The sequence below is a fragment of the Mercurialis annua genome, linkage group LG7 (assembly GCF_937616625.2).
Source record: "Mercurialis annua linkage group LG7, ddMerAnnu1.2, whole genome shotgun sequence".
NCBI classification, from domain to species: domain Eukaryota; kingdom Viridiplantae; phylum Streptophyta; class Magnoliopsida; order Malpighiales; family Euphorbiaceae; genus Mercurialis; species Mercurialis annua.
In genome coordinates, this window is record NC_065576.1 from 12,390,700 (window position 1) to 12,410,135 (window position 19,436).

The 19,436-nt window shown below is 31.1% G+C and overlaps 2 protein-coding genes across 2 annotated transcripts; one reads left to right on the top strand and one right to left on the bottom strand.

Moving 5' to 3' along the window:
- The first annotated feature begins 3,715 nt into the window (after positions 1 to 3,715).
- Positions 3,716 to 4,559, top strand: LOC126656821 (egg cell-secreted protein 1.4-like). The gene is made up of 2 exons (XM_050351443.2): positions 3,716 to 4,336; positions 4,465 to 4,559. The coding sequence occupies exons 1-2, from the start codon at positions 3,967 to 3,969 to the stop codon at positions 4,557 to 4,559; spliced, it is 465 nt and encodes a 154-aa protein (XP_050207400.1). The 5' UTR covers positions 3,716 to 3,966.
- A 417-nt stretch (positions 4,560 to 4,976) lies between these two features.
- LOC126654849 (uncharacterized) lies at positions 4,977 to 6,690 on the bottom strand. The gene has a single exon (XM_050348844.2). It carries the CDS (start codon positions 6,623 to 6,625, stop codon positions 5,303 to 5,305), a length of 1,323 nt encoding a protein of 440 aa, XP_050204801.1. The 5' UTR covers positions 6,626 to 6,690; the 3' UTR covers positions 4,977 to 5,302.
- Between the last annotated feature and the right edge of the window lie 12,746 nt (positions 6,691 to 19,436).

Below are 19,436 nucleotides of genomic sequence, written 5' to 3' on the forward strand. Positions count from 1 at the left end.
TAAACTCAGCCAATCTCAATTATTAATTTTCAAGCTGCAAAATCTGAAGATTTTCACTCATGGGTTATCATCTTGATCATTTTCTAACTCAAATCACAACTCTTTAAAGCTAATAATCAAAAGCTCCATTAATCTAACCTAACAAAGGATCATTAAAATTGTATCAAATTCCTCATCTTTTTCTTAATCTCTCTAACTAGCTAACTTCAATTTCTCTCAATTTAATCCTAATAAAATTATATTTTTTCTTATGTTCTTAAAAGATTTGAGCTTGTAAAAAGATTATAAGAGGTGAAAAAGGCTTTATGGGTGATTTTGCTTCAATTTTTTTAAGGGCCTAATCACTCAAAAACCCCTCATCTTTAAACTTTTTTTCAATTCCACCCCGACGTTGAAAATTTGTCAATTTTACCCACTTTTAAATTTTCCGTTTTCAATTGTACCCCAACATTTTAATTTTTGTTAATTTTTTTACTTAAATGATGAAATCATTCAATTAATTAAGTCTAAACATGAAATTAAATTCTTTTTTATTCAAAAAAGTACAAATAAGTCTTTTATTTTTAAAAACTAACTAAAAACCATAATCAAATTAACACTAATTTAAATTCTTAGTTAATTTAACTAAATTTAAATAAATTTTAAAAATATACAATCAATATATGCGAGACATGGAGAATGTTTTAAACAAATTTCCAAACGCAAAAGACGTTAATTTAATTTTTAAGGGTACAATTGAAACACAAAAATGCAAAATAGGGTAAAATTGACAAATTTTTAATATCAGGATATGATTGAAAAGGGGCTAAAAGGTCGGGGTTTTTTTTAAAACATTTGGCCTTTTTTTAAGGAAGAACCCTAAAAAATGCCTTGATTTTCACCAATGGTGAAAACAATCTGGTAACAACAACAAAGTTTCACTCATTTTTCGAATCAAAAAAAAAAACCATAAAAACTTATCAGTTCTCAATCTTCCCCAAATTCTAAAATCAAATTCACAAACTAATTTTCTCTTATTTTGCTAATTGAATTCAGTATCCATACCACCAAATTGTTTTAATCTGTAAAACAAATTTATCAACCAAAACAATCATATAATTTAATTGACGCCATTAATTAAATTTATTGATGCAGCTCTGATGTATAGTTATTTTTAGCAAAAAAATGTATAAAAAATTGATTTCACTTGATCTCATTTAAATATATCTTCACTTTTTGCGATCGACGCTCGTAAAATATTTCCCTCTAATATTTCAGGATGGGCGTTTACCGATCCTGAAATAAGGGTAATTTTGTCTAAATAATGAAACAGATTGACAAAAAACTTCAAAATGAAACTTTTCAAATAGCAGCTGTTGGAGGTTCAAAAAACTCCAAAAAGCTTTGAAAAAAATCTCACCAAACATTTTGGTGGAGCTTTTTGAAAAGTAAAAGTCAAAAGCTCTACTGAAAAGCTGAACCAAACACCCCCTTAGTGTTTTACATAGACTGACACCTCTTTGCAATATCTTTACGGCGAAGGATATATGTGATAATATTTAGCGTTTTAAACAAACTTTTCAAATTATAATGTTCTGTCACATTCCTCCCTCAGCGAATCAAGAAGCACACAATTGAGCTCAACACACTAAACAATCTCTGCAACGCCCTTAATTTTTGATCCCTAGATTTTGTTGTTGTTATTATTTATCTATCTATATTAAAAATATATAAATTATCGGATAATCTAACCTAAAAATGAAGAGTTTTAGAGTTAGTTGCTCAAAAAAGTACAAATTGCGTTAAATGGCCCGTATCACAAGTTCAGATTGCGTTGACCCTTTGTTCTTATGATAATTGAAAATCATTATTGTCTTTTTTACCAGTGCTAAAATCAACAAAATATCAACTGAAAATCAACACAATATCAACACTATAACATTACACTAATTTAACATTATTATTTGTGTTTTTTTCATGCTAACATAATATTATCCAATTTCAGTATAATTTTTATTTTTTAGTTTAATTCACGGACAATATTATCTTATTTTCTAATGTTAAAATGAGCCAATTATCATCTTATATCAACATAATATTAACACAAAAGCAACACGGTAACGTACAATAATTCAATAGTCAATATTATCAACAAATCATGTTGTATAATAAAAAAGTGAAGAAACATAACCAAACATAGTAAAAATGTAAAAATAACAGAATTTCGTTTTATAAAATCACAAAATTATTTTACGTAACATGAAAAGTAATATTATATTCTTTAAAGATAATCTTTATACATGTTTAATGATGAAAAATTACCGTTATATAAAAACTGTAAACAAAAAAGGCAAATTATAGATTTGAAAACGAAGAAAAAGAAAAAGGAAAGAAATAGGAACGATGAACTTCAGATCTGAAATCAACATAGAAAAACGACGAAAGTAACAACGAACAGAGATAATGACTTCGACGGTAGCAACAAACAGAGAAAATGACTTCGACGGCGAGACGAAGGCGGAACGGTAGGAAAAACATATCTAATTTTGGAGAATGGGGAGAGAGAAAATCAAATGAAATTATGAGGGTTTGATTTTTATGTGAGTATTTATATAGACTGTATACATGTAAAACTCAGTCCCGTGTACCATAGTTTAGCTATTAGAAAATTCGTACCATATTTTTGTAAATCGAGTTGAAATCTTGGTTATTTTTTAAAAAAGTTCTTGGATATAATTCATAAGCGCGGAAATGCTGATATTTTTTTAGTGAATAAGCCTAAAATAAATGTTTAAAATTTAAATTTAAATTCCCCTTCCGTTCTATTTTGATAGGCCAAATATCTGCTTTATGATTCCCAAAATGAAGATAAATATTTCATTTTAGTTTGGTTAGTTTAGTTGAAATATCAGTTTTATTTTTCATTAATTTCAACCACTAACTAGCTTATAATCATCATTAATTATCATCTAATCAAATGCAAAAATTAATTAATAAATTCAATTTTTTGAAATATATCTATAATTTTAAAAAGCAATAGGTGTTTTTGAAAATATGTAACTAAAAATATCTTTATAACTAAATTGAAAGTAATAGGTGTTTTTAACTTTTTTTTTAATTTGTGTACAATTAAATTTGGCCTATTAATGAAATCGTTCGCTTAATTACTCGGAGTAAACTAAGAATTGACTCGAAGCATAACGGTCGGATTTCAGAGCCATAAAGCATCCCCGCGTACATTTACCGCCAAAATTAGATCAAGTAGAAGTTCCCATTTCTCTTCGTTTCGGCTTGAATAAATGAACTCCAATGTTTGATCACAAAATGAAATGAAGTTCTTTAATTTCAATATTATTTATCAAATTCCAGCCTTATTCTTTCTAAGATCATTAGCTTTTATTAATTATATTACGTTCAATTGGTAAATTTGAGCCTAATTTGACATCGGACTATTGCAAGTTGGACTTGGGTTAATAAAATGTTGTCCTAGTTACATTCTGTGGACTCGAAAATGTGGATTCCGTTCAAACCGAACTAAATCGAATGTAGTTATTTCAACTGGTTTTTCGATTCAATTCCGTTTTGTATAGAAAGTGAAAAGAAATTAGTTTACTTCTAAACCAAACCGAACGGAGAAACCAATTCTTTTATAATTATAAACCGAACTGAATTTGTGGGTTTGGTTTGCTAGTTTAGTTTATGCACATCTTTACTCTGACTTCAAAATCATAGTTAATAGTTGAAGTGTAACGTCTAAAGAGCAGACTTAAACAAACGGCAGAGTTAGCCAAAAGTCTGTAGAATTACATAAAAAGAAAGTGTAGAGTTTGAATCAGTTACGAACTATAACTATAAGAAACTTATTAGCTTCTCTTAAGCTATGCAAATGCCTATTCCTCTGCCTCACAAAATCTGTATAAATAGACTCAGCTTCTAAGCATTTCCACCCATCATTTTTTCATCTGATAAACACCAAAAGACATACTAATGGCTTTCAAGATTGTTCTGTTTCTCATTTTAAGTCTCACATCGGCTGTGATTGCTAATGGGGATGGTCTGGTCGAATCAAATGGAAGTCTAGTTGAGTGCTGGAATGCGTTGGTAGAGATCAAATCGTGTTCTAATGAGATTGTTCTGTTTTTCTTGAATGGTCACACTGATATTGGGACAGACTGTTGTCGTTCTATTGCGATCATCACTCGTAATTGCTGGCCTGCGATGCTTACTTCCATTGGGTTCACTGCTGAACAAGGATATATACTGCGAGGCTATTGTGATAATTCAGCTTCTCCTTCCACTTCAGATGCTCCTGCTGCTGCTCCTTCGCCCGTTGTTGCTGCCTCCCCAATGCAACATTGTTAGCAATTTCTAGGTGTTCTCTTGTTTTCAATGTTGTTTACTTTTTAAATGAGTGTTTTATCCTTTCAGAGTTTTTCAGTTTCCACTATCAGAAATCTTTCTGGAATGAGAAACTGTGTTTTTCAGTTTCCACTAATATAATATCCCATGACCCCTGGTTTGCTTACTTTAAGGCCTATATTGCATGGAAACCCGTCAAGTCCTTCCGTTTCCGTTTATGAAAATCTTCTGAAATATGTTTCGCAATTTTCCGTTTCAGCAATTTCCGCGTGCAAATCTCTATTATTATGTTGCTTAACTGTAACATGATTGATCATTACATATGATCAGCTAAATAAGATCCCTTCCAAATTAAATCATCATAAGGCAGTAACTAATGGCTTGAAAACTTGTAAAGTAGAATTTAAAAGAATAAGGCAGTAACTAAGATGTATATCCATGCCTAACAAAGCTTTGATTCAGCTATCCTTTCAGCAATTTCAGTCAATTAGTTTTACTTATACTAACTGACATCATTAGTACAGTTGCAAGCAACAAAACGAAATCAACTTGAAGAATGTCATTATCAAATCTTCTGTTCAATGTTGTTGAGGCAAACAATCAACAATTATCAGTAAAACTGGAATGAATTATACACTATTCAAGAAACATACACACACAGAATGAATTTGATTATTCAATATCCAAGAAAATCAACTTTACACTTCCATCATCAACAACATTCTAAAAAAACACTTCCAAAATCACTCCAAATGCAAGATATGAAATGTTCTACTGAATTAACCTCTACTTTTTACACTTTTCTATGCATCTATTCTTGAAATAAGCTTCAACATTTGCACTAAAAGAAAACACCTTTCACTGTCCATGCATTTTCTCAACAGCCAAACAGAGCCTAAAACCTAAAATGAATCTTTCTTGACTTTACCTAACCATCAAATTTTCACATCATCCAAACAGAAACTTACACATGCCGGCGACGATGGAACTTACTAGACCTACTATGCCGAATCCTCCCCTTGTGATTTCCAATATTCCCAGCTCTCTTCTTTTTCAACATCTCTGAAGGACCACTGGCCGGCGAAATTTTCCCAACCAATCCACCTGGGGACATAACCGGAGGATGACCGCCAAGAACGGCATGACCACCGCGACGGGAATGACCGCCAAGAACAACATGACCACCACGACGGGAATGACCACCAAGAAGGGGATGACCTCCACGACGAGAATGACCACCAAGAAGGGCATGGTCAGCAAGAGGGGGATGACCGGCGAGAGAAGGGTGACCGGCAAGAGGGGGATTACCGGCAAGAGGGTGGTGACCGGCAAGAGGAGGATGGCCGGCAAGAATTGGATGACCGGCAAGAGGGGGATGACCGGCAAGAATTGGACGACCGGCAAGAGGGGCATGGCTATCAAGAGTGGGATGACCGGCAAGCGGGGCACGGTTATCAAGAGGTGGACAGCTATCAAGAGAGGGCTGACCGGCAATAGGAGAATCACCAGCAAGAGGTGGATAACCATCAAGAGGGGGCTGACCGGCAATAGGAGAATCACCAGCAAGAGGTGGATAACCATCAAGAGGGGGCTGACCGGCAAGAGGAGGATAACCGGCGAGAGGGGAATCACCGGCAAGAGCGGCATAATCATCAAGAGAGGGTTGACCGGCAAGAGGAGAATCACCGGCAAGAGGTGGATAGCCATCAAGAGGGGGCTGACCGGCAAGAGGGGGTTGATCACCGCGCAATTGATGAACACGCGGCTCTTCATCATCACCGTCAGGAATAGAAACAAGAATCCCTTCTAAGCCATGCACAGCAATAGAAGGCCCAAGAAAAAGATCCGGAACAGAAACCCTAACCCCGTCCACCAAAACAGACTCCAAAAACGTCCCGTTTTCAACCGCAAGAGACTGCTCAATCGAAAACCGGTGCGGCGGAATCAGACTGTCAAGAAACGGAGGCCCTGACCTCAGTTCAGAAGTAGTGAACCGGTGAGGCGACACGTGGCGGAGTAACGACAGAACGTAGTTGGAAGCGGTTGAAGAAAGATCGAGAGAAAAGAGGTGAGGATCCGGCGGCGAGAAGAGGGTGAAAGTGTAGTTCTGTGAGAGCAGAAGTGGCCGGAGATCGGAGGTGGTTATTGCGTTTGGAAAGAGCGTGTAGCCTCTTGATCGGAGCGTGAATAATGCTGCGTCCAGTTCTTGATTTGTGACGGCGGCCGTTACTGCGGTGGTTGTTAGGAGGAGAGAGAGTGTGATCAAGATGAGACTAATCAGAGCCATTTTTTGTGCTGTGTGATTCTGTTGGTTTTGGCGGGAACGGTTTTTCTGAAATAATGATGGGAGTTTATCAAGTGTGAGGGGATTTATATAGAGTTAAAAGAATGTAGTTTTAACCGTCGGATTGTGAGAAAAGTGTTGATTGATCATGGGGCGCTTGGATCTGGGGGATTTGGAGAAATAATTTTCCAAACCGAGATAAACCATTTGTTTTGGTGATTTTTCTGGTTTGGTTTGATTTATATTAAAACTTAATTGAAATAATTATGTGCAAAACAAAACAAAAAAATTGATCGTAAATCGTGTTTTCCTGCTAATTTAAAAAAAAAACGATTTGTGCCTTTGAGTGTGTAAGCGTGTCAGAAGGTTATATCTCAGATTAAAAATTAAAAATTAATCAAGCGATTGTGAATGATTTTCAAAAGATGTAAAAAATCTAATGAGAAACTTTAAAATTAAAAAAAAAACCTTTACAATTAAAAATCTAGAATTGGTGACGTAAATGAAATTGATATTAAAACTAATATTTTAATCACCAAAAAAATGTCAAACCTATACGTTTTGTGTCAATTATAGCGAAAACTTTAAAAATCACCAGATTTAGCCAAACGTTATATGTTCTGTTTCTTTTTTAACCATTTTTGAATCGAACCGGTTTTTCTGACATCGTGTCATCCACGTCACCGCCAACTAAGCAATTGGCTGACATGTCAGCCGAAATATTTAAATAAGGTTTAGCTATAACTGACAAAAAAAAATAGGTTTGGTATTTTTTGGGCGAATAAACCTAATTATAAATTCAAGCCAATTTTAAAATTCACTAATTAGTAAATTAATTATATCATTTATGAAATTTATATATATATATATATATATATATATATATATATATAAAATAATTAATATTTCCTATTTAATACTAATTAAAATTAATTTTAATTTTTTTATTAAACCTAATTAAATCTAATAAATTTATATTATAATATATTTTAATGAATATGTAATTAAAAAAATGAATTAATGTATTACTTAGGAATTAATGTTGAATTAAATTTGGTGAAAGGGTTTAATTTTTATGATGATTTTGAACTTGATTTATTATTTTTAATGTTGTTGAGATCTTGTTATGACTGGGTTTAGATAATAAATAAAATAGTTATGTGTAAATTAAGGTAAGTTTTTGGCTATGCCGAATAAAATGGCATATGCATTTATGCTTATAAACATCATGATATATATTGATTAGACCACAATGAGCTTCACTTTTTAAAGAAAACAAATGACAAAATATTTATACTCGTCCTTTAAATAAGCAGTCTATTCAGTGATTATTTTTATGTTTATGTGTGTATAGTTGAATTATGAACATTGTCGTATGTTTGTTGTGTATATACTCTCAGATTGTTCGTTGGAAGACGAACAATTGAGTCTCAAATGGCGGCGGTGTCAAAGAACCGACGACTGAAATTTAAAATAAATAAATTTTAAGATGAATATGACATTTTTTTGTTTTTAATAGAATTTAAATTAATTATATATCCATCAAATATGTAAAAAAAAAAATTATTAGAATTATTTAAATTTAGTAAACAAAATTAATTAATTTTTGTTAGTGTTAAATAAAAATATTATTTTTTGAATATATATGAATTTTATTATAATATAATTAATCATTTAATTATTTAATTTTAAAATTAGTTTTATTCACCAAAAAATACCAAATCTATGCATTTTGTGTCAGTTATAGCCAAACCTTATTTAAATATTTCAGCTGTCATGCCAGTCAATTGCTTAGTTGGCGGTGATGTGGACGACACGGTGTCAGAAAAACCGGTTCGATTCAAAAATGGCTAAAAAAGAAACAGAACATATAAGATTTGGCTAAATCTGGTGACTTTTAAAGATTTGGCTATAATTGACACAAAACGTATAAGTTTGATATTTTTTGGTGATTAAGCCTATTTTAAAACTAAAAGCATAAAAGTATAGTACAAGTGATTTAATAAAATTAAAGTTTTTGACATGAAAATTTTATGAGAGTGTTTGAGTTTTTTGTTGAATTTGTTGGGAGGTTGTAATCTTGCCTTCTTTTGCATTTTATAGCGTCTCTTTAAAATTGTCAGATGCCCACATCTTTTCAGGTGACTATTTTTATTAACCATTCACTTCTTTTTAACTGTCCACGTTCTCCAATTCCTCACTCTCTCCACTTGCATAAAAACTGCCACTTTGATAAACTGCTAGCACATGCTAAAATGTGAGATCCTGGGCTTCTAAGATTCTGGATTTTTGGCAAACTGATTATGGGCTTCTGGCCAATTAATTATGGACTTCTGGCCAATTGATTTTGGACTCTCAGAATTATTATGAACTCTTGGTCTTCTAGAGATCTTGACCTTCTAGAGATCCTAAACTTCTAGCAACTTGGAGATCCTTAACTTCTAGTCAATTAAACTTCTGACAAAATATCTTTAGATTCTGGTCAATTAAACACAGTTTAATGACCAATTTAATTATAGGTTTACTCTTTTGAGGATGAACTTGGACTTTATAGACCTTCTGAAGAATTATCTATGAGTTTCTGGCTAAATCTCTGAAATTATTTCTGAGGTTCTAGCTAAACCTCTGAAATTACTTTTGAGCTTTTGGCTAAACCTTTGAAGAATTATTTCTGGCCTTTGGCTAAATATCTGAAGATTTATTTATGGCTAGTTAATCACGGTCTAATGGCTTTTTTGAGAAGAATGTGGGCTTATGAGCCTTGGCCGATATTTTTTAATTTTGGTATAAATAACACCCCCTGTATATGGATGTTTTAGAAGTAAAGCCATTTATATATAATTTTCTTAACCAAAGTTAAATCCAACTCACAAATCTTTTTGTGTTGTTTTATAAGTTGCATGCGCTTCAACTAGAAATTTCAAATGCTCTAACTGCTTTAGCAATTCCACTCGCTCTCCAGGCACTTCTCTAGACGCTTCAGGTGCTCTATCATTTTCAGACCTCTAGTAGTTCCAGATGCTTTAGTAGTTCCAAGCGCTCTAGCAGCCGCTTAAGCAGTTTCAGACGCTCCAGAATTTTCAAGCGCTTTAGTTGCCGCTCTAGCTGTTCCAGACGCTTTAGCAGTTTCAAATGCTTTAAGAGTTTCAGGCGCTCTAGCAATTTCAGATGCTTTAAGAGTTTCAAGCGCTCTAGCAGTTCCAAACGCTTTAGGAGTTTCAAGCGCTCTAGCAGTTCCAAACGCTTTAGGAGTTTCAAGCGCTCTAGCAGCCGCTCTAGCAATTCTGTTCTGGCGAACCCCAGAGTTGTGGCGCCGCCGCAATTCTGTTCTGGCGCCACTGCTAGTCCATCTGGCACCGTGATTCATATTTCCTCAGCTCTTCCAGATCTTCGATTTTGATCCCGAACTCTGATTTTGTGTTTTTAGGCTCCTCCGAAATCAGAAGTGGCTATGTAATTAGTTATATTGTTTTATATGTGTGGTTCACGTGTTTATGCAAAATTGACACATAAATGATTTAGGTGTCATGTTGCATATTGAACACATATGCAAATGAGTGTCATATGCATGATTTAGGTGTTGAAAGAGTTTATGCAAAATTGACACATAAATTGCTGGGTAAAAATTATTCATACTTGCACATTCACAGAAATTCTAAGCATCTGCTAAGAAGAAACTCTTAAGTATAAGTGTTATGTTCTAAGGTTTGAAGCTTGAATTCATACTAATGCAAGTGTTGCATTTGTTGGCGGATTCAATCATTGCAAATTAATAAACATTATATTCATCATAATTTCAAGATATTGAAGTGTTCAATATATTTTTCTTCTAAGAAGTTAGAACTAAAGAGTTAAAGATTGGTTGATTGAATTCTACAAGTGTTGTAGAGATTTAATCAAAGATGAAGATCTTTAAGAAATCACAAGTTTAAGTTCAAAGTGTATGTCTTGAGAACTATATATGCAAGTTTTCCAAACCGAGTGGAACAATCCGTATTTGGTTCAATACTCAGAGGATCATAACCGCTCAATTCAAACAGGAAGAATTCGATCAAAGTCTTGTTCGTGTGTACAAGTAAGAGGGGTTGTATTTTGGACGTTTGAAGAATTTCTTAGGGTCTGTATAAGAGGTAGACACATTAACTATTCTTTTATATATTTTGAACATGTTGACACTTGTTTCATATTTGGGTGTTGATGTGATCAATGGTTTTAAACGATTTTCAATTTTAAATTGAAATGCACATTTTTAACCTCGAGTCCACCACACCCCTTTCCGTAAAAATATCAAACATGATTCCACCGCGCGGGCTCCTACAATCTCAACCTCATAATTGCCTCCTTAAACAGTCATGATTTCTTACATTACAACACTAATTTGTTCAACTAAAAGTATTTTTTGGAAATAAAGACTTCAACTTAATATCAGATTCTTTGCTCGAAAATCTCTCAAAGATGGTTTCGCATCATATTGTAATCTTCATGTGAGAATTCCAAGAAGTTTAAATCTCAGTCCTTGCTTGAAGAGTTCAGAATCTGTGTTCCCTATGCTCTTCTACTGCTCGTCAATTGATCTTTGATCTGCTGCTAACTTATCATCCACCTTAGGAAATTATGGTCTTTTCTAAAAAGTAACCTCTCAGATTGTGCTAACATCGAAGATACTTTTACGAAGGCTGTTTAGATTTTAGGGGCTCTTTGGTTAGCTAGAAATCCTTCAATTTTTAAAGACACTAATTGTATTCCTCGATCATTCTTGAATGTAGTAGAAAAGCTTCATATTAATTTTTCTAACTCTTGTGACCAACGTTCAGCTGTAGGTAAGCCTGGTACAAATGCGATAATTATATTGATTAATTTTCAACGGACTCCACCTCTTGTAGATGCCTATGAAATTAATTTTGACTAAGCTTATCATTTAAGTCAAAGACGAGAGCCATAGCACGTGTGGCCATAAATCATTTGGATAAGGTAATTTATTCTATTTCACAACAATTTGACCATGTGTCCTCATATTTGCTAGCTGAAGTTTTAGCTTTAAAAGAGACGATTTTTCTAGTGTCTAGGCTTAAACTTATAGAAGCATAGTTTTTAGTATATGCAAAAGAAATTACATAAAATAAATAGATGGTTCTATAGTGGACATTAACCATGAAATTATTATACAGGACAACCATGTATTATGTAGGAATATTTTGTTACATTATTTTGATTTTGTTTGAAGAACATGAAATTGAGTGGCTTATTATGTGGTAAAAGAAGCCTTTCAAAATTATGTTTTTGTTGTCATTGTCTAACTCGAATGGTATGATTAGAATCGAGTCTCTTCGAGTTGTGTCATCAATGAAATATTATTGTCAATTGAAAAAAGAAGCATCACTTTGAAGTGTAACAACTTGTTGTTGACCTTTCATTCATAGCCAAACATTGATATATACAGTGTTCAACATTGATCCCTATATATTTCATTGATCCATCTAGATATTTTTTAGTTAAACTTAATGTTGCCTGATAGATATAGGTATCACCATTATTTACTGGAGGAAATTACACTATTTACCTTCTTTTAAAATTTATTTATAAAAATATTATAAAATTTTAAAAATCATACTTCATACTTGACCACTTAATTTTTATTTATAAAAATACGGTTTTTAAAAACATCAGAAACACAAAAGAGACATAAAAAATACATTTCATGAGTCCAGTAGTCGGTTGTCGAAAATGGCCGGAAAATTTATGGTTGGCAGCAGTCAACAACGGTCAACTGATGGTCAATAGGTTGTCAACACGTGGTACATTCACTGTTGACCAAGGGACTATTGATTTTGTTAACTGTATTATATGGGTGTTATTTATGTGCATTTTTAGCGTTTTCTTGGAGTTGTTTTTGGTGTTTTTTTTGGTGTTTTTTTAATTTTATTAACTGTTATATATTAATTTTTTAAAAATATTTATTAGAAGTAAATTAAGTGTATTTTGGGTTTTTTGGTATTTTGTTCTTTTGTTTGTATTTTCACTGTTTTTGGGTTGTAATTTCAGCATACTAATACCAAAAAATAAATCAGAAGTAAACTAAAAGTAAACCTAAAATAAACCTATTTAATTTTGGTTTACTTAAGGTTTTTTCTATATTTTTAAATCTAGTATTTTATAAATATTTTTTTTTGGAATAGTTTTGAAAGAATCCCCACTTAATGAGCAAGTGAAAATAGTAAAATTTAATGATTATAATGAACCTTTTTAGTTGTTTAATTTTTAACAATTATAACACGTCATCAAAATGCAAAATATTTTTTTAATTATATTATATCTATTAAATAATATTTTTACGGCCACTTTAATTTATACATCTTTTATTAATATTTTAAAGGATTAAAATAAGTTATAATATACATTCAGTAGTTTAAACTTTAAAATTAATTGATACTTGTTTGCGTGGAAAATTTCCAGACACGCGAATCTTTGAATTTATAATGGGTTTTGTATGGAAGTATGCTTTAGACCGAAATTTAGTCAGAAAAGTGTGTTGTTTGGTTAAAGACGCTTAACTACGTGATCTAGTAGTAATAATCTGGGAGCTATGAACTCAGACGAGATTAATACTGAAAACTACTTCTAAATTAACCAACCGCGGAGGTTGGGGATAGAAAAGCACACGGCTTTTAAGTTGTATTTGTTTGATTGATTTGAGTTGTAGTTAATACAAACCTAAAGCTATCTATTTATAGGGGACAAACCCTAAAATAGAAAACCTAATCTAGTGAGATACAATCTCTTATTTGGATAATACTAAACTAAATAATTAAGATAATGACTAAAATAAGATAATGACTAAAAAAGATAACTATTAAGCTAAGATAGTAACAAAAGGATAGTTGATGGCTTTTGGGCTCAATAAACCTGAATTAGCCAATATGAGCTCTTTTTGGGCCAGTGCAAACAATACTTAAAAGTTAAATAAGTAAATAGGTAAAATTAATAGAAAATTACACAGTATACTAGGATAGACAATTTTATTCTCACATATACAGTGAATATTTTCAATTTGCAAAAATATTTAGAGATCTTTTTTTTCTCATTTATATATTTTCCCTTTTGACAAATATACATTTTATTAAAACCCTATTATGTTATAATCAAACACTAACATTCATCTTCTACAAACAAAAATGAAAAACGGTTGCTGCCTATCTCTCCTTCTTTCTTCATATACGTCATAGCTACCGCAACCACCACAACAACTTAACGACAGTTGCCTCTTTTTTTTGTCCCGTCTCTTTAATCGGAGGAACTCGCAAAACCAGTCTTGGAGTAGGTAGAAGATTCGGCAGCGGCTAACAAGAGATCCGGCGACCCCCAACCTTTTTAAGATCCGGCGACCCGCAACCTTCTTTAGATCCGGCGACCCGCATATCCTTCTTTTGATCTGGCGACCCGCATTTAGCAACAGACTTGGCGGCTGGTGTGGAGGTCGCGATGGTGGAAGCCGCGGTGGTAGGTTTGGGTTTCGCGATGAAGGTCGTCCTTTTTTCCAGTGTCGTCGCTCCTCACAAGTGGAAACGCCACTGTTCTTCCCGTGACCTTCATCCACCACCATCAGCAGGGACATCACTGCATGCTTGGTGTTTGAAGAAATATTTATGTGTATGTGTATTTTTTTGAATGTTGGTTAACCAATGGTTATTTTTGGATAAATCATTGGCTGTTCTGTAAATGCAATTGTTTTTATTTGTATATCTGTAATGGTTTGGGTGTTGGTAACCAATGGTTAATGTTGGGTAAATTTTTGGTTAACTTGTAATATAATTTTATTTTAAATATATGGTTAATAAATCGTTGGTAAACTTGAATTGTGTATTTTATTATTCGATTAAAAATTAATATTTTTGTTTTCAGAATACTGCTAGTGAAGTGAGAGTAAACCGCTGATAAATTTATAGTTAATTAATTTTTAATACATCGTTAATAATTTATTAGTAAACTTAAATTGTGCATTTAAACATAAATTATTTTCTAATCTACCATTAATAACCTATTAATATACCTCTGGTTAACAAATCATATTTTTTAGATTTAAAAAAATATTTTTGAGAATGACAAAAATTGTTTTTGCAAAAAAAAGTAGAAATTCTATTTTTAAAAAACAAACTTTGACTGTATTTTTAGAATATTTTATCCTTCTATGGACATTTATTTAAAGAGGCCTAAAATTAATACTTTGCATAATTTTTAGGCTTAATTGCACCAAAAATCACAAACTTTCGCGTGTTTTTGTTATTTAACATAATCTTTTCTTCTTGGCATATGCAACATTATCTTTCATTTTTTGGCATATTTGTCCATGATTGCGTTTTTTTTTGAAAACTTGTGTCGGTTTGGATGCAAAACGACGCCGTTTTACATCCAAAAACGACGCCGTTTTTCATCCAAAATGGTGTCGTGGACAAATATGCCAAAAAATGAAAGTTAATGTTAAATATGCCAAGAGAAAAATATTATGTTATCAAAAACGCGCGAAAGTTTGTGATTTTTAATGCAATTTAGCCTAATTTTTACTCCCTCCGTCCCAAATTGATTGGCACTATTTTAAGTTTTTTGTCTCAAATTATAGGCACTAGATATTTTCTTTATTAAGTAATTTTCTCATATACCCTCATTAATTATAGGAATATTTGGAAAGACAACAAAACTTACAAAAAGACAAAAATTACCATTATATTAAATTAGGATAAACATGGTATTTTTTATTCAGTCATTTTATTTTGAGAATTGAAATTTCTTAATACACGTGTTTGTCTTAAGCTGCCTATCAATTTGAAACGGAGAGAGTATTATAATTATAGTTAACACACATATTTATTTTTATTCAACAGTTAGAAAATAACACAATTTTATGTTCTATACTCAAATTATCTAATTACTCCCTTCATCCCAATAGAGTTGTCCATTTTATCTTTATCACATAGTTTAAGAAAAGCAATTATTATTTATGGGTTTTATAAATTTTTCCTTACTTTTCTTGTCATACCCCTATTAATTATAGGGTTCACTTTTAATTTACTCATTCGTGAATTTTAAATAGGGATAATATAGGAAAATTAACTATAAAAGTTAGTTATTTTTTGAAAGTGGACAAGAGTTTTGGGACAAAAAATTTTCTGCAAATGGACAACTCTATTGGAACGAAGGGAGTAATATATGGGTACTTCATTTTTTATTTTATCAAACAACACCTTCTACTCCATAATTAATTAAAGAGAAAAAAACAAAAATATTCAAAAATAGATCAAATATTACTCAAATAGCCCAAACCCAAAATCTTTACATTCATAACCAAATCAGCTAAAAGTTTACATTTACTAGCCAACCACTAAATAATATACACATGTCACACTTAAAGTGAAAAAAAAAAGTCAAAAAAAACGTGTTAACAGCTGTAAAAACGTGTGACAACGTGACAGTAACGCGTCTGACACGCGTGTCAGAAAAGCGTGCCAGTCACGCATCAACGCGTGTCAGCGTGTCAGAATTATTTAAACAGGTATCACTTATGTATCGTTTATGTATCATTAATATATCAAAAAATATTTGCCACTCAATTTCAGTTTTTATGATTTTATTTGGTTAATTAATCAACCAATTTCACTAATTAAGCAATTGTACTAAAATTTTTATTATTGGATGAATCTGTTTCAAGTCTTCAAGAACCCAGAAACATGAATTAGTTAAGGATGTAATTTTGTCATAATGAGTTTTTTAAATAGGGATATTCGAATTACTTTTGTTCTTTGAAAATAATGTATCGACGATGTATTTATAATGTATCAGTCTCTTCAAAATTTATTCGTTGAATATAATTATAATGAGTTGTAGACTGTCTAGAAGTTATAATAAATGATATATCTATAATATATTAGCGATGTATCAATGTTGTATATATAATGTATCGTTGATGTATCTAATATATATATATAATCCTACTTAATTTTTTGTTAGAGATAGCTAAAAATTTATGGCAGATCAAGCAATATGTTGTTAATAAGCATATGATTTTAAAATTTATAATCTATGGTGTATCTATACAATTTATTTCGTTAAAATAATCCAAAAAATAAAAATATGGATCTACGATATATCAGCAGTGTATCTATAATGTATCGGCAATTTATCTATAATGTATCACTTATGTATCTTATATATATCATTAATGTATCAAAACATATATGTAACTCAATTTCAATTCTTATAGTTTTATTTGGTTAATTAATCAACCAATTTCACTAATTAGGCAATTATACTACATTTTTTATTATTGGATGAATTTGTTTCAGGCCTCTAAGAACCTAGAAACTTGAATTAGTTAAGGATGTGTTTTTATAATAATGGGGTCTTTAAATAGGGATATTTGAATTACTTTTGTTTATAGAAATAATGCATTGACGATGTATCTAAAATGTATCATTTTTTTCAAAATTTATTCGTTGAAAATAATTATTCTGAATTGGAGGCTGATTCTAAAAAATATAATAAATGATGTATTTATGATGTATCAACGATGTACCAATGTTGTATGTATAATGTATCGTTTCTGTATCTAATATGTATACATAATAACATGTAAATAAAAACTGAACCAACTTAAGTTTTAGTTAGAAACAAATCAAACAATATGTTGTTAATAAGAGCATATGATTTTAAAAATTATAATCTACGGTGTATTTACAATATTATTTCGTTAAAATAATCGAAAAATATAAAAATTTGTATCTACGATGTATCAGTTGTGTATCTATGATGTATTGACGATTTATCTACAATATAACAGTAGTATATACGATGTATCATTGATGTATCCAATATGTATATACATAATAAACTGAACAAATAACTATATAATGCCTTCATTAAATTTATCATCAGTTGAAATTAATCTTACACATGTGAGTTTATATCAAAAATGTAAATATTTCTATTTTTCTAATTTACATAACAAATTAAATCTCACAAATAATTCGAATACATCTCAAAAAACAAATCATGTACATTTTAAAAACATTTCATACATGTCTAAAAAACAGCACATGTACTAGCTCAGCTACGTTCTTCAAAATAAAGGAAATAGACTAAACTTCTTGCAAAAAATATTGATCAACTCATCAAACTGCAAAACAAAAGAGAAAAATCAGTAAACAAAAACATATTAGTAAATATCACATAATACATACAACGATATAAAATAATACATTTTAGATACATCTGAAAAACAGATAACATACATCTCAAAAACAGTAAAGATACGCCTCAAAAAATTAAAAAAATTATAACATTCTATATCTCAGAATTTCAAAATAAAACGACGTATTTTAAACTTCTTATAATCAAATGACAATTTTTTTGCATCGAAATAGTTCAACAACTTTTTTCTTACACCTCTAAAACATAAAAGCGGTCCATTTGGCTCCATTAATTAAAACAATAGGCATTAATTTGTTAGAACAAACAAATTATTAAAAATTTTAAAAAAAGATTTACAAAAGGGTAAGGTGAGTTGGTAGAGAAGACAAAATTGTGTTAAAATAAAGAACAAAATAGCACTTGGTGCTTCATCTACATATGATCTATTTTAAAAATTAAGAGCTATACATTTTGTACTCTGCAATCTCTTAATTTCAATTACTACCCATTATCTCTACATGCATGTTCAAATAGAAAAAGCCACCATCTTCCTTTCTAGTAGACTTCTGAGACGGCGTGCTAAATAGACCAACCACATCCTTTTTTGATTATTCAAATTACACAAATATCTTCATAATTAAAAGAAACGACAATAAAAAAATTGCAATTTTATAGAAATAGAACTAGTGAACTATAAATGAGATCTGAATACAAAATCAAACACAATCGGACAAATCAAAACAGTTTTTAGATGAGGCACCCATAAATGACCAATTTTTGCATCCTGCAGTATGTTAGATTCCATCAATTCTTTCAAGACGGCAGCGTTGACGACATCAACAGATCAACACCATCAGCAACCTGACTCAAGATCTTGGTTTTTTCAACCCATTAATTTATAGTTATTAATAAATCAAGAATTTTTAAAAATAGACGGAGAGAACATCAACAACCGGAAGAAAGGAGAACCGCAGCAGTCGGTGAGAAAGAAAGAAAATAAAACAGAAATAAAAAGTAAAAGATGAAGAAGAAGATAACTATTTAAGCATGTAATGTTTTAGCTGTTTGAAATCAAACTAACTGTACACGTGTATGGTGATAAAGATTGGTTAGAAAAAGTAATAATTTCAAATAGTGAGTCAGCAAGAGTTAATATGAATTGGCTAGTAAATGTAATAAATTAAGGAAGTGGCTATTTGAGTAAAAAACTGCTGTGAAGTTAATATATCTGTGATTTTCTCTTAATTAAAGGCTTATGCCTTAAAAAAACTCCTGACCTTTTATCCCTTTTTCAATCCTATACTGACGCTGAAAATTTGTCAATTTTACTATATTTTATATTTTTTCATTTCAATTGTACCCTAAAGCATAAAATTGTCTTTTAATTATTTGACAAAAGTTCAAAAAAATTATTCAAAAATGGTTAATTTAATATAAAAAGTTAATCTAATGTAAAAAGGGTCAATTTAGAGATTTTTTACCAAATAAAAAAAGGTCAATTTTGTGTGATCTTCAATTAATTTTAGGGATATGCGCATGTTAATTTTAGGTTGATTTTAGGTTGACATCGAGTTGATTTTGCGTTGATTTTAATTAATATAGCTTAAATAATTGTACATCAATAAAATTCAACATT